At 41.7% G+C, this 15,429-nt stretch overlaps 1 protein-coding gene across 2 annotated transcripts; it reads left to right on the top strand.

Annotated features, from left to right (window-relative positions):
- The first annotated feature begins 1,414 nt into the window (after positions 1 to 1,414).
- On the top strand, positions 1,415 to 7,060 carry B3GALNT1 (beta-1,3-N-acetylgalactosaminyltransferase 1 (Globoside blood group)). Of its 2 annotated transcripts, none has more exons than XM_088530449.1 (2): positions 1,415 to 1,451; positions 5,727 to 7,060. In XM_088530449.1, the coding sequence occupies exon 2, from the start codon at positions 5,819 to 5,821 to the stop codon at positions 6,779 to 6,781; it is 963 nt and encodes a 320-aa protein (XP_088386575.1). In that variant the 5' UTR covers positions 1,415 to 1,451; positions 5,727 to 5,818; the 3' UTR covers positions 6,782 to 7,060. The 2 variants fall into 2 exon arrangements, with proteins under 2 accessions (XP_088386575.1, XP_010210243.1); XM_010211941.2 differs by lacking the exon at positions 1,415 to 1,451 and adding an exon at positions 3,963 to 4,001.
- Positions 7,061 to 15,429: the final 8,369 nt, after the last annotated feature.

Genomic DNA, 15,429 nt, shown 5'->3' with positions numbered 1-15,429 from the left:
GTAAACCCAAGCTATTTGAGGAAGGGAGCAGGGAAGCAAAACCGTGGGGTGTATTGAGGACAGCATCCTTTGTGAGTACTCTGCTACACTACCACAGGGACACATCTTCCAGCAAGTCACATGCACCTTTTACCCGTAGACACATCAAGTGAAACTTGAGGAATAAATTTGCAGCAAACTGTTCTCAGACATAGAGCAGGCCAGGTGGTTCAAACCATGAGGAGTGATCTGCATTTGTAGAAGACAAGTGTTTGAGAAAAGGAGAAACTACCTTTGACTCGTCCAAAGGTGAATTTACTTAGTCGGGGTGAGGCTATTTTGCTTGTTTTTTTTTTTATTTATTTTTGGTTAAAAAAAAACAGTAATAAAATTGGGGTAGCTGATTTGCCACAAATATAATCCAAACTCAGAAGTCAGGGAGGACACAGACCATGCTTAGGGGGAAAGACAAAGTGCCATTTATTACCCCCCAAGACCTGTGGTGGGCCCTGAGGAGGAGGAGCAGAAGCCCTTCTCTCTCCGTGCTAGCCCCAAAGGCCACTTCCTATCCTGCCAGGCACCTGTCCTGGCTCTGCATCTGCCCTAGCCGGGCTCTGTAACTGCCCCCGCTCAGTGCTCAGCCATGGCTCCTTAGAGAAAAGCAACTGTTGCGCGCGTGAGGCGCGAGGCGCAGTGACCCTTGTGCATGTGAGGCGCGAGGGGCAGTGACCGTTGGGCACGAGGCGCAGTGACGGCTGGGCGCATGAAGCGCGAGGGGCAGTGACCCTTGTGCATGTGAGGCGTGAGGGGCAGTGACCATTGGGCGCGCGGTACTGTGACCATTGGGCACGTGAAGCATGAGGGGCAGTGACTGTTAGGCACGTGGTACGGTGACCACTGGGCACGTGAGGTGCTTGGCGCAGTGACCATTGGGCATGTGAGGTGCGAGGCGCAGTGACCATTGGGCGTGTGAGGCGCGAGGGGCAGGGACCATTGGGCGCGTGAGGCATGAGGCGCGAGGTGCAGTGACCACTGGGCACGCGGTACAGTGACCGTTGGGCGCGCGGCACGATAACCGTTGGGCGTGTGAGGCGCGAGGGGCAGTGACGGTTGGGCGCGTGAGGTGCGAGGGGCAGTGACCATTGGGCGTGTGAGGCGCGAGGGGCAGGGACCATTGGGCGCGTGAGGCATGAGGCGCGAGGCGCAGTGACCACTGGGCACGCGGTACAGTGACCGTTGGGCGCGTGAGGCGCGAGGGGCAGTGACGGTTGGGCGCGTGAGGTGCGAGGGGCAGTGACCATTGGGTGCGTGAGGCGTGCAGCGCAGTGACCTTTGGGCACGCAGCACAGTGACCGTTGGGTGCCTGAGGCACGAGGTGCCGCAGCTCCGCCGCTCGCCCTGCACTGCCCAGCCCAGCCCTTTCCGTTGCCGCCTACGCCAGCAGCCCGGAGGAGGCGGCGCCGGACATCACGGTAATGGCGCTCGTGCGGTCGGCTGCGGTTGGGCCGCCACGGGGCTGCGGGCAGCACCGCGGCAGGCGGCGAGGGGGGCCATGCGGGCTCCCGCCGGGGCTCCCTTCGCTGGCACCTGGGCGGCTCTTAAGGCGCATTTAACACTGAGGCGGAGCGGGGGCAAGGCTGCTGCAAACTCGAGCCGTAGCAGGAAAGAATGGCGGAAAGGGCCCCCCAGGGCGGTAGAGATGTGGGTTGTCTCCTGTCAAACGCGGAAACACCTTCTAGGCCAAAGGGTAGTAACACGGGCCCTTCAGCAGTAAGGATAAAAGCACTGGTTTAAATCATGCAGTAGAGATAAAAGCTCTGGCTTAAGTTGTGCGCAAACAGTTTTCAGAGCACAGTTTGCAGAGTTTCTGGAATATTTGGCTTTGACTGGGATATCCTAAATAAAGCTCACATTAAACAAAATTATTTTAAGAACTCAGTGTACTTGAAAAGCCTTGCTGTTAAATAATTTTGTCTCCTACTTTTCGCTGGTCTATTAACTGCAGAGTCCTTTAGCATCAGTGGCTCGTGCAGAACCAGGGTGTGTTGGTAAAACTGGGCTGCTTGCAGTTCTTCCCCATAAAGCAAATTCAGACTTAAAATACTCCGAGATAGAGCTAAGGGAAAGGAATATATACCCATTCAGAAAAAAAAAAAAAAAAGAATTTCACAGCCGTGCAGTTATTAATAAAAAATAAAAATAATAAAAAAATAGCTCTGAAAACTACATACCAAAGAAAGGAAAAACTAAATCACAGAAAAGGAGGGTGAAAGGACTTGGCGAACCTTAACTCTGCACCGTCCACGCTGCTCAGTAGGAGAACAGAATCATCTTCCTCCTTCCCTCCCTCCCTTCCTTCCTTCCTTTCGTTTTTTTTCCTCCTGTGTTAGAATAAACTGATTTATAAAGAAAATTGATTTTTTTTCTTCTCCTGTTTTTATCTTTCACAGGAATTGAACATTGAGCTTAGAATGATATATATGCCCAGATGCATAGGTTGGAATGATACTGCTTCAGAAACCTAGGGTATGAATACAAAATATTCTATTACCATATTTTTTATTCTTTTAATATAAAAATTGAGAAGACTTTAACTCTTTTGTGTAATCTCAGCAGGGGGCAGTAGATTTTTTAATTCTACATTTTGGGCTGTTTTTTCCTTAGTTATTCCACATGTACCGGAAAAATGCCTAGAAAAGAAAATGGAGATTGATTGGACAATTTGAAGTGATAACAAGTCATTTTTAAAGGTTATTTAAAATATTTTTAAAGTGTCATTGTACTAATATCCGTTAAACTTAGCTAACCTCATAGCCTAGCATCATGCAAAAATACCTCCACCTGCTATTGCTAGTAACACATATGAAGAAAACAAGAGACCAAATACTTTGATACCTTTCCAAATGATTTGTGGCTGAAAATAAAAAAAAGATTTAATTTTTTGTCTGTATACATCTATCATTACAAATTTGTATATATATATATGTAAAATCTTTAAATTAAAATATCCACTGGTAGAATTTAATGATTACAACAGTTTGCCACCTTTTTCCTCACAAGAAAGTCTGCACTAGATATTACTCTGGCTATAGCAGTGTGAAGAATGCATCTGAAATTACTAAGGAGTGTGTCCAGTGCATCTTGCCTTAAATGTGATTGTCTTAGAATTGATCTGTTTGATCTGTCAGCATAACCTCAAACTTATATTTGAGTCCTGCCAGCAAGTTGTGAACTAACAAGCAAATGAAGCTATTTATCTGAAAACAAGGTTTGAACTGTTGTTGCTCCCTGCTGCCTCCCTTATCATATGACAGTATAACTAGAAAGAAAAAAAAGAAGTATAAAAGTAGTAGAGAACCTGTCATTGGCCTGTCTGCAATTTCTACAACTTTACCACCTCCTAGCAAAATTACTAATGGACCTATCAAATGGTATCAGCTCTTTGGAGAACCCTTTGGTTTGAGGATTTGGAATAAAAAGAGATGGGGCTCTTTTGTTACCTGCTGTGGTTAGGATTTCTCGTTTTATTGGCATTTTTATTATTATCTGTGTGTACTTGAAGTCCAGATGCTGTGCTTAATGAGTTTGGAAGGTGACCGCCCTTACTGTAAGTTCTCAGCACTGAACTAAACAGGTAATGTTTTGGGAGTATAATTTCTACTACTTTGCCATTATAAAAGCTCTATTTTGGTGAACCTGCACTAGCTCGCAAACAGTTGATCTTATCACAGAGCTACATTGGGGAATGCATCTTTATGTAACCAGGAAGTGATGCGTGCATTGTTGATCATCCAGCTTTTTTTTTTTTTTCAGTCATCTAATCCTACCATTTGGTGCTTATTACATGAGATTGGTGCTGCTGCCCTCTGCTGTGTGAATGGCCACTGATCGTCTGTTGGAAGAAACACTTCATTTACTGGTTTCCATTCTGTTTTCTCACCTTCGCAGCTGCACAATCAGCAGATTGGTAGCTGTTGAAATTCACATGTGCAAGAATTGCCAGTTGCTGTATTTCCAAAATGGTAAGACAATTTAGCAGTGGTGTTTCTGAGGGCAAGATGGTGGAGAGGCTGAAAAGGATAGTGGGGATTTATGGGACAGAACAGCAGCGTTTGTGGGAACTAGACCCTGAACTTTATGTTTTTATAGCAGGGTTTCTAACTCCTTAGGATTTACAGAGCATAATACCAAGTATTGTATAATGCTCGTTCTGGATTCCAGGTAGTGCAGACTTTTAACAAAAGTCTGATAGCTCTAAGACTGTGTTTTTTCTTGTGTGGGCAATGATTTGAATTGCTTAATTATTGTCTTCACAGATTTTTTACTGCTTGTTAGACTGGGCATTGGTCTGTAATCCTGTTGTTCACATTATCATTGTATTAGACTTCCTGTCAACAAGTAATTGAAATTGAGTTTTACTTTTGATTATATATATTTAATCCATGTGGAGGTAAAACAAAAAAAGAGCTTTTAAGTGTTTTACGGACTGTGGAAAAATCATCAATTATTTTTAGAAGTTCCTAATGAAACTCACTTGCTTGTCTGTAATTATATGAGATACCTCCAATGAATAATTTGAGTCCTGTTAGCCTTATCCTTTCGAAGGAATGCACATTTGAGGAAGATCGGTGTGAATTTTTTTCTGTTTAATAGCTATTTGTGTAAAAGAGTCGTAATCCAATGTAAGTGGTGCATGATGCATCACTGATGATAAATAGGATCCAAATACTTGATCATTTATTTAAGATCAAAGTGTATGCAGAAATAGAAGGCAGGAGGGCTCCAGCAACTTTCTTTGCAACTTAAATACATAAAAAGGAGGATTTTGTAGTGATTTGTTTATTTAAATGAGAATCTTAGAAGAATTTGCAAAGCTTATTTAAGGCTTGAGCCTCATCTACTGCAGTGGATTTGCTGCTGCTCCCATTGTGTCAATGCGAAACTACTGAGATAAAATTGGTTGCCATGTCTCTTTACTAAATCACTTGATTTAATAAGCACGAAATAGAAAATAATTGCATGTTGTATAATGTTGCACATTGTAGAAACAGCCATTTCTTTGGGCACTGTAATAGCTTGGCCTGTCTGACAAGGTACGTTTGTGCCTGCAATGCTGAAATAGCTTGGGATTGTGTGCAAGGCAGTTATTTCTTCTCTCCCCAATATGTATTCAGCCAGTTCAGAATCTGTAGCTAGATGTACAACTCTGCTCAGCCTTTCAGCAATGGAAGATTTATTTGCCTGTACTCTTTCTATCTGCTTGCCTTACTGGTTTGTTCTAGTTTATATAAACTAGTGCTTTCTTTGAAATAAACTACAAAATTCTGAAGTCTCTGAATAACTTTTTATTGAGGAGTTGGTAGCTGCTATATTTTGTGTATTATCTTCCTTCCTCATGGTTTAAATGAGTTGAAGACATCATGCTGAGAGCCTTCAACTTTCTCCAGGATCAAAATGTCCTATTTTTGATCCTTTATAGAGATCAGGTTTATGTAGGGTAAATTTCCAACATGAAAGCTATAGGATTTTGTTCTCTACCATATTCAGTAGCAGCTCAGTATTCTACTCATGATTCTTTTGAAGATATAGTGTGGATTCATGGGTGCAGGACACAATATGCATTAGCTGAACCAAGGATTCTTGGATTTATTTTTACTATAGAAGACTTTGAGCTACCATTTAGGCTGAGAAGAAGATAATGTGTGAATAAAAGCATTCTGAACACTGCTCTTTCATTTGTTTTTCAGTAGGACATGTGCTTCTGAACTTGTGATCCAGATTTTGAAGGTCACTGACATTTGACTTCTGCAAGTTACTTACTGCCCAGTTTGTTAATGTCATGTATATGAGACAGTTAAAATGGATTTTTTTGTTCCTCCTTTTATTTTCTGTCATAGCAATATGGTACATAACTCTTTCCACAAACACCGTCATTGAGCATACAAACTCAATATATTTTTATGAGTATGAACCAGTTTACAAGCAGCACTACCTCTTCACTTTGCGCGAACGCTGGAAATGCGAAGACATAAATCCATTTCTAGTCATCTTGGTATCGTCCGAACCTAGGGATGTGAAGTCAAGGCAGGCCATAAGAGCAACGTGGGGATCTAAAAACTTCTGGTGGGGACAACGAGTTCTAACCCTTTTCTTGCTAGGGCAGGAAGTTCACAGCGATGGCAATGCTGCGGTGCTGTCAGCTGAAGATGAAAACATTCTCTATGGTGACGTAATTCGCCAAGATTTTATGGACACGTATGACAATCTTACCTTGAAAACGATCATGGCATTTAGGTGGGTAGCTGAATTCTGTTCAAATGCTAGGTTCCTCATGAAGACTGATGATGATGTTTTCATCAACACTGGTAATTTAGTAAAATTTCTCCTAAAGCTAAATTCCTCAGAAAATATTTTTACTGGTTATCCTCTTATAGATAATTTTGCCTACAGAGGCTTTTACCAAAAAACATATATCTCTTATGATGAGTATCCTTTCAGGCTGTTTCCTCCATATTGTAGTGGCATGGGTTATATATTGGATGGGAAACTTGCTCTGAGGATCTATGAAATGATGAGTCATATCAAACCTATTAAATTTGAAGATGTTTATGTTGGAATTTGCCTAAGTATGCTTAAAGTGAACATCAGTATTCCAGAAGATAAGCAACAATTCTTTCTTTATAAAATTGACTTTGATATTTGTAAGTATAGACATTTAATTGCAGTACATGGTATTACATCAAGTGAATTAATCAGGTTTTGGCAAGTTTTGTCATCAGATTCTTCACTTAATTGCTTTTGATATGAATCATCTTAAATCTTTGCATTTCAGTGTAGAAATGTTTAAGATTTAGGAAAAAATGAAACAAAACCACATTTTTAGATATGACTGACTGAAGGAGAGCTACATTTCACTGAGGCCTTGTAATAGCTTTAAATGAAAAGTTCAGGCATTCCCAAAACACCTTCCCTGTATGCATCCTGTGCATGTAGGATAATTTGGAATGCTCCATCCCGACTCCCCCTGACACTTCACCATGCGTTTTGCTGTAACCATTAGCTTTTTACCTCAGTCTCCTGGGATCTATGAAGTCTCACCCACAAAAGTTTCTTCTGAGACCAGCTTTGCTGGTGCTTTCCAAGTCCCTAACTAACAGGGCCTTTTTGTTATTGCTGTTTTGTTTTGTTGTTGTTTTGCAAACCGTCTTCCTTTGCTACACTCAGAAACATGTTTGTTCTCTGCTCAGCAGAGGACTATCTTCTTATTGAAGCATATCACCTTGGTAATGCTTCTGAGTGTTACAAGACTTTGGAACATTGGGTCTTACTGATATTCTGAAATGGGGAATTCTGAAAAATAGAGTGTACGCTGTGTGTGTTTGTATGTATCTAGAAAATAGAATGCTTTGATGTCTTAAGCTGTGTTAATAGTCACAGACTTTGAAGGCCAGCTGCAGAAGTCTGCATGCAGCTTAGTTAATATATTATCTCTTAATATAGCAAAATCATGCATATGTGTGTCTGCTGATGCATCCTAAGAGGTATTGCAGCCCATGCAGGGAAAATAGAAGCAGACATACTGAAATTGTGATTGTTACAGGTTTTTCTAAAGTAGTTTTCTTGGTTCAGATTTTACAATTTAAGAATGAAAGTCTAGGAATCTTAAAGAAGACAAATGCAATTATATCTGTAAAGACGAGCATTTTAATAACTTTATTCGTATCAGCATGGCTAAGTTTTCAGTAGCTTACACTTCTAATGGACAACGATACAGAATCTGTAACTGCATTAACATAATTATTCTTGACACATCTACTACACACTGAAGATACTAGAGTTACTCCTGTACATCTGGAATGACAGAGCGCTGCCACCTTATTTGTACTAAAGCTAATATATTATATTTACATTTGGCTGTCTTTCAGATATGTAGTCTCTTAGAGACAAATTAGAAGAAATGCAGAAACCTCTAGTACTAAGATTGAGGTTTCACCCTTTTTTGTTACAGTGTGGTTGTGGTCAGTACTGAATTTTGCTGCCTTTTCAATAACTGCACATAGTTCCATAATGGAATTCCAGGACACATTGTTTAACTGTAACAGTGAGGCTCGAGGGGAGAACACCGTCAAAATAACCACTTCAGATGGCAGGGTTGGTGAATGTATGTTAGGAGGGTCAAAGTCTTTCAATGATTTTTTTGTTGTTACTAAACTACACAGCTAAAGATACAGTATTGCATAATTGAGAAAGTAATGTTATTGTAGCCTGAAAACAGAGGTAACGCTACAGCTGTTCTTATGGTTTTAGGAACTGTCTTTTGATTATTTTACTGTTGTGGTCAGACCTGAGAGCTCTGTGAAAAACGGTTAACCTCTGATTGTATATACTTTTTTCCTTTTTAATTATTTTTTTTCTTAAGTCTGCCATGATGAATGTTTGGATATAATTTTATTTGGAAATAAGTAACAAGACCACTGAAACTACAGCAGAGTTTGTATTACTTTTTCAAAAAATTATGTTATGATAGGCTATGTAATTTTCAAAAACTGGGTATATAAAGCAAACAGTGCTCCTGTTGAGAAAATACTGAGTATCACAGAAGAATTGCTGCGCATTACTGCAATAAAAATGCAACTGTCACTGAACAAGCTAGTTTTATATTCGCGTCCCAGAATGATAACACTGATCCTAGATTACAAGGCTTTTGTTTCCACAGATGGAGGTTTATACACAGTGATCTGTTTATGCCACTTGAATTTGTAATGTAGTGACATACATTTTGCAAGAAAGTTACATGTTCCTGTGTCTTTTTTAGGACACTTCCAAATCCAGTTTGTATTTGCATTTGACCTTATTATTGCTTAAAAGACCCTAAAAATGCATAAATAATCCAATATTTCTACTAAAAGCAAGTGTCTGATAAATCTCTAGTGTATGCAGCAGAGGTTCAAAAGCTTAAATTGTTTTAAGTCCGTGGCTTAAGTCCGTGATTATCAGTCCGTGATTTTTAACTTAGAAATCATCTAAGTTTTACAGCATGCGCTTAACGCTATTTTAACTAAAAAAAAAAAAAAGTCTAAACCACGTTAAGATTTTTCCAAATCCTAAAATCTTTCTTTTCCTAGGAAAAGTAAAGCAAGTAAATGGTTGAGAAAGCCAGTGGGGAACTGTTTTTGGGGGGGAACTATTGCTGGTTGGATAGCAAAAAGGAATGAACAATGTTCATGTTGTCTGTATATTACTACAGAAGTGTTCGGAAGTCCAGAATGTTTCAATATTTTGTGTGCATTGCTAAACCATTAAGAATGCTATTTGCTATTCTAGTATCAGTTCAGCATCATCAGTAAATGGACACTGAGGCTTTAGACTATTTTTGAAGTCGTCATATGCTTTCTAGCTACTATTAAAATATCTCAATGCAAGTTCATTGTGAATAACACAAGGATGTCTGGATATACAATAAATAATGTCACTTATTATATTTCCTTCAAATATAAACTAGGAACTGTTTGAGGCTTGGCCAGCAGAATATGACAGAGTTCTTGATATGCCTGGATTGGACACGTTACACATGCTGACGAGTGTAGGAGCTAAAGCTTTACTCTCTGACCAGTGTGTAACATTTTGGTCATTAATTAAAAGTAATTTACCATTTGCTTACGGTCGAGCTTGTCAAGGGGAAGAATGGGAACTTAAAGGACATTTAACACTGCACTTGGTTAAATAAGCTTGTCAAGTTTTAATACAGATTTTGTATATTGCATCTTATTAGCCATATCAAAATGCAAATGTTACCTTTGGGAAGGAAAGTAAACAACCTTAAAATGAAGTTAAGACTTTGTTGTTTATTTTTTCCTGTAGTGAATCCACATTTTAAATATACCTAAAATAAAAACCTAAAGACAGTCTCTTTTAAGGGATTAACAAAAATGCAGTCTTGGAGATGCTTCTATTACATGATTCTTCGCTGATGGCAGTATCGTCCTGAAACTCAGCTTAGGAAATGAAATCTCATTATAGTACAGTTAGTCTCACAACTGCAGTGAGATGTAATTTTCCTCTCATAAATAAAGCACTTAGAAATACAAAGTTAAACCCAAGTGGTGTTTATTGATACAGTTTATATATCTGAGCTCTGTTTACCTCTAGCCTTCTGACAGTCGCTACATAGCACATTAATTTTTCAAGATCATATTACTCTAAAAGAGTTTTTTTGAAGTTTATGCTGAAGGAGGATGGTCTGTAGATGTCAAATGCATCCAAATTCACTATCCAGGCTAGGCTGGCATTGAGCTTGATGCCCCGTCCCCTCCGCTCAGCAGCGCTCAGGACGGCTGTGGTGGTCCTCAAAGCAGTAGTAAAGTGCACTCTCCCCTGAGCTGGCAGGAACGATAAAACCTTAAAAACACTCTTTGTGTAGAGGAAAATGTTACAACGGATGCCTGAAGAGGCTCATATCTAAGATAATATAGCAATGTTGAACGAAATGGAAGTTGTGAGACAAATTAAACGTTGTGGCTTTGTTATTTCCATGTTGTTGAGGCTTTTAATAAACCTCTGAACTGCTCTTGGAGAATTCAGAACATGCACACTTCATGATCAGCTTTTCTCAATCTTTTTAAGAGCACTTACAAATACACTAGGCAGAAGTGGTTTTGCAGTCCCTAATACACTAACACGCAGTATAGTTTTTTAACTGCTCCTCATACCAAATTAACAGTTACATGACTGATAGAAGTAGGTGCAAATGTTGAATTCAGCCCATGTTAAAGGTAGATGGGTTTGAAATTTATACAAATGGACTTAATTTATAAATCCAACATTATTAATCACTTTTTAAGCTTTGTATCTGGCTAATGCAGATACAGGAGGAGTTACATCAAAGGACAATGCAGTGATTCAGTACAAAGTGAAACTACCTGCAAACCACCAAAGAACCTCTCCCAGTTAGACATACTTTAAATGGTTTTTAGCAGAGGCTGTGAGTCACACGCGGCCGCTCTCAGTGCTGCTGTGAAAGTGGTGCCTGGGCAGCGGACGCAGCCAAACCAGAGCCCCTGCATTGGCACGGGGGCACCGCGCTGCTCCCGGCCAACCCGGCTCCGCGCGGCTTCCCGGTTCGGCCCGACCGCCCTGCGGCTGCGTGCGCGGCTGCCTGCATCGCGCTGGCAACCCCACGGCACAGACACCCCTCGGGAGCAACGTCACACAGCCCTGCGGCCACAGCTCTAAAGCACTGCAGCTCATTAGCCACAGGCTCTTAATTGGGTCTACCGATACAGGCTGAAGTAAAATTCTGGGCTTCTAGGTCCCTAGGAATACTAAGCATCCCCGCGGGCTTAAGGGGATACAGGATTGGTCTTTTAATATAGAGGGAAGTCTGTTATTTCCCTATTGTTAACTATTTCTAACTTTTTTTTTTTTTCCCCAAAGACTCAGGAGAATGGACAAAAGAACTGACCTCCTAGAAGAGGATTTCAAAATTTAGGGATGTCTCTTGATGTGAATCTTGTTATTTATAGCTGCAGACAGGCTTCGGTTCCTTTGACTACACATGTTTTGTTTAGCAGAACATCTAATATATCATCTATGACTGGGGACAACTGATAACCTAGAACGTTGAGTTACTTAAGGGAAAACTATATTTAAAATAGATGCTGAGCTAAGCCTGTCAGTACCATATAAATAAAACTGAGTAATTCAATATTCAAATCAGCATTCTTAACTTAAAGGTAGCTTTCTTCCTGGATATTAGTTCTCATATTTAGAAAAATAACTTTATTACTGACAACACTGAAGGGTAACAGCTCTGTCCCATGCAGTTGTTAAAATTTCAGCCGAAATTTCTAGCTTTTTTAATCTAGTAATTTCAGTTCTGTACAACCAGATTTTGGGATGAAGGCATAAAAACTTACTGTTAAAAAAAAAAGACAGACTGGTGACTTTTAAAATATAATCACTAAATATTTTTATACGTAAAGTAAGTATTTAACCAATACTATAATAATATTTTAAAGCAAGAATGTCGTGTATTCTGAAAGACAGCTGAATAATAAAACTCCTTTGTTTTCAAGATGCAGCATTAACACTGTGCAGCATTAGCGTGCACAGTTACTTCAGGCTAACCCAGTGTATTTACTAACCTCTGCATTCTAATTTTTAAATGGGATAATACTGCAATACCAGTAGTTTTAGCTCTGATCTTGTCTTCAAAAGCCTGTAGATGGTATTTCATTATGTTAAATGACATTTATTTTATTCATAATATTTATCTAAGTTTTCTATTTGGTAAATAGAGTTAAATCATTTGAAATTCTGTGTTTTCAGACGTTTTAGGACTACAGGACTGACAAGGACCTCAAAATGTCATCCACGACCTGCCCTCCCCAGTGAGACAAGACAAATATGCCCAGGCTATTAGCACTGAGCATCCCAAGAAAAGAAATGGCTTAGGTTTTGTACAAAATAAAATAGCAGATCCTGCCATCCCTGAGACTAGCTGCCAACTGTGGAGTCCTCAGGCTTGACTGCTGTAGTCTAAGCTGCCCTGGCACCAACACTTTGCTTCCGTCAGCAAATGGCAGCGTTCAAAAGCTTTGGGAAGGAAACGGCGCCGCGGTGCGTGCATGCGTGTAGGGTGGCAGGGATGCGGGACAAGAGCGTTATGTGCCAGACTCTTGCACACCCATTCCTGGCAGTAGCTGAAATCCGGCGTGGGAGCAGGGCCCGCGCGCGCAGCCCCGCGGGCTCCGGCAGCGCCTCCCGCCGCGGCGCCGAGCTCCGGCCCTGCAGCCCCGCGGCCCGGCCGAGCCGCTAGACGGAGCTCGGCGCGTGCCAGCCAGCCCGAGAGCCCCCGGGGGCTGCAGCCCTCTCGCTGCACGGGCAAGCAGCCTTTCCAACACCACGCCAGCATATAACCAGATGCTAGAGTAAATATGAGTGTCTTTCGTGATTATGTGCAAAAAATGTACTGACTGACTCCAGCTGCTCATTTCTAACACCACTGCTGGGCAGAGTGAACTTAAGCACTGGTGGAGATGACTAACTACAAGGTACACCTTGCATACGGGACCAAACTGAAGATGCTCTTTGACACCACCTTCATATATCACTTTTTTTTACTGTTAGATGCTCTTTCTCGGTCACAGATGTGACTGATGAAGTTAAACTGGCTGAAACAACAAAATTGTTCCATGAAGGTGTAAGGCAAGAAAGAGGGAGTCCTCAGATGTGTGTAGGTCTGTGGGCCACTCTAATCACAGTGCAGCTCCCTTCTTTGGACAGAGCTGAGGCAGGAAAGCGGCACTGAGGACGGCACGCGGGGAGTGTCCCACCCTGCTGGACGGAGCACACGCGGGGCTGGGTCTGCTTACGGCCTCTGGCCCCTCTTTCCAGGTGTAGGATTCAATATTAAGGCAGTGGAGGATCAGACTGTAGCTCTTGTAGGTTACATAACCTATACATACATCTCCTTGATCTTGTCATCCAACAGCCGTACAGATCTCTACAGAATTTGGCACAAATAAGCATGACTGGAAAGTTTTAGTTACAGAGGACTAAAACTGGACTAAAAAACATACTAGAAGGCTTGTAACCAGGGAGCTAGGCAGGCACGGTGCATGTTTGAGGCAGATTAACCAAAGTCTGTAATTTCCATTAGCCATTGCCATCGTAAACCCTAGGGTAGCTGCAACTAAGTTTTAAAAATAATAAAAACAAAAGTCAGCAGCCTTACCAGAGATCATTGGCATGAATGTCTTTGGCCAAGAAGGGGAGCTACAACAAAAAATGAGAAGTTACAGGCAAAATGAACAGTGCTAAAATGACAGAAGTCAGGAATTCCCTGGCTGTATTTACTAAGCTGGAAAAAGTGAGCTGCACACAAGTTCAGTGGCTACCATAATCTTTTCGCTCAAGCGGCCTTAGTCTGTGATCTCTTTTGGAGCTGACCACTGTTCCAGCTCCAGCTCCTCGTGCATGTGTGAAGACCCAGCGACGCCTCTCCTGCTCTGCCAGCGTCCCTGCGCTTTAGGGGTCTGCAGGCCCCTAGGGCTAATTCTTCTGTTCCCTGGGCAGCTGTTGGACAAACACCCAGGCTGTGTCCTGCAAGGCAAAGCCAGCACCGCTGAAACATCAGCTGTGAAGGAGAAAGCAAAGGCAAACGCGATGCCCTGCGAGCCCTGCCTGGAGCACGGCTCACATACTGCTGCTCCAGCACTATCCAGGACACGGGGAAGCACTCCCGGGAAAGCTTCACACAAGGTTGCCATTCCGCAGCATTCTGACCTCAAATGCTTTAATACTTCTTCAAAGTAAAACACTAGCAGTATGCTGCCATTATTAACATTTTCTGTTACTTGCTCGATTTCACTGCAAAGCTGCATTTACAATTCTCTGAATGCAGTTTTCCCCTGTTCAAGTTTTTAAAAAGTCCCAAACCTTCCACCTTCCAGGCAAGGATCAGTACAGTTCTGTATTGGGTTTTTCTTATCCTTCTGTTCTGCACTGCTGCGCCCTGTGTATTAGACACATGTTAAAGGAATCCACCAAGAGTCTGGAATGAGAAAAGGATGTGTTTGCAGGTTGGGTAGCACTGGCAGGAGCAACTTAACCAGGTACAATTTGTGATTATCTCCGAGCAAACCAAAGAGGGAAATTTGTTAGGAGTGAGATAACCTAGAAACACAAATGAAAAGGCTGACGTGGGCTTGCCTTCCAATAGGGGAAAGCTGAATTTGTGTTCACTCCTGTCTTGAGACACCTTGCCAGCTCAACAGAACCACACATCACAATATTTTAGAGACAAACAAGCCATTCCACCAGAAAATGCTATGGCTGTGGCAGTGAGAAAAGTAATGACAAGTCATCCTATATCCTTATCCAAGAAACAGGCAATGTTAGTTACTACATTGTCTCTCCGATTCAGCTCAGGGCTCAAATACCACGGACCTCCATCACCTTCAAGACAAGAGACTTCAGCGGATCTTCCAGGACCAAGTTCTGTGGGGAGGGAGTCCCAAAGGACGTGTTATTAGGAGAGCCACCCACAACAGGCACCCGGAGCCAGCGCGGCCCTCGCTCTGCTCCTGAGCACACGCTGCCCTGTCCCTGCTCCCACTGGGCTGCTAAACCCGATTTAGAAGGTCATTGTTCAAACTAACAATAGTCACAGGTTCCAAAATACAATATTGAAAGTTAGATCTAAAAATATATTTACCTAGACTTAACACACACTGTCTTCTCTGCAGTGCACTTACACTGCCTAGCATTTGCACATGATGCCAAAAAACTACTCTAAAGTGGTCTTCTCCTAGATTAACACTACAAAGGAATCTGCAGGGGCACGATGAAATCTCTAGTAGGCAAATTCCACCTAGCAGCTCTAAGGAATGCTTTGTTTTGCTTAGTTTTCTAAGCAGTCACTAAAGAAATAAAATTTACCTTGCGTTA

This window comes from Tinamus guttatus, unplaced genomic scaffold (assembly GCF_059628265.1).
Source record: "Tinamus guttatus ecotype Peru unplaced genomic scaffold, ASM5962826v1 Tinamus_guttatus_pri_ptg000376l, whole genome shotgun sequence".
Lineage (NCBI taxonomy): Eukaryota > Metazoa > Chordata > Aves > Tinamiformes > Tinamidae > Tinamus > Tinamus guttatus.
Note: the sequence above shows the minus strand (reverse complement) of the source record. Positions and strands in the feature narration are given on the sequence as shown.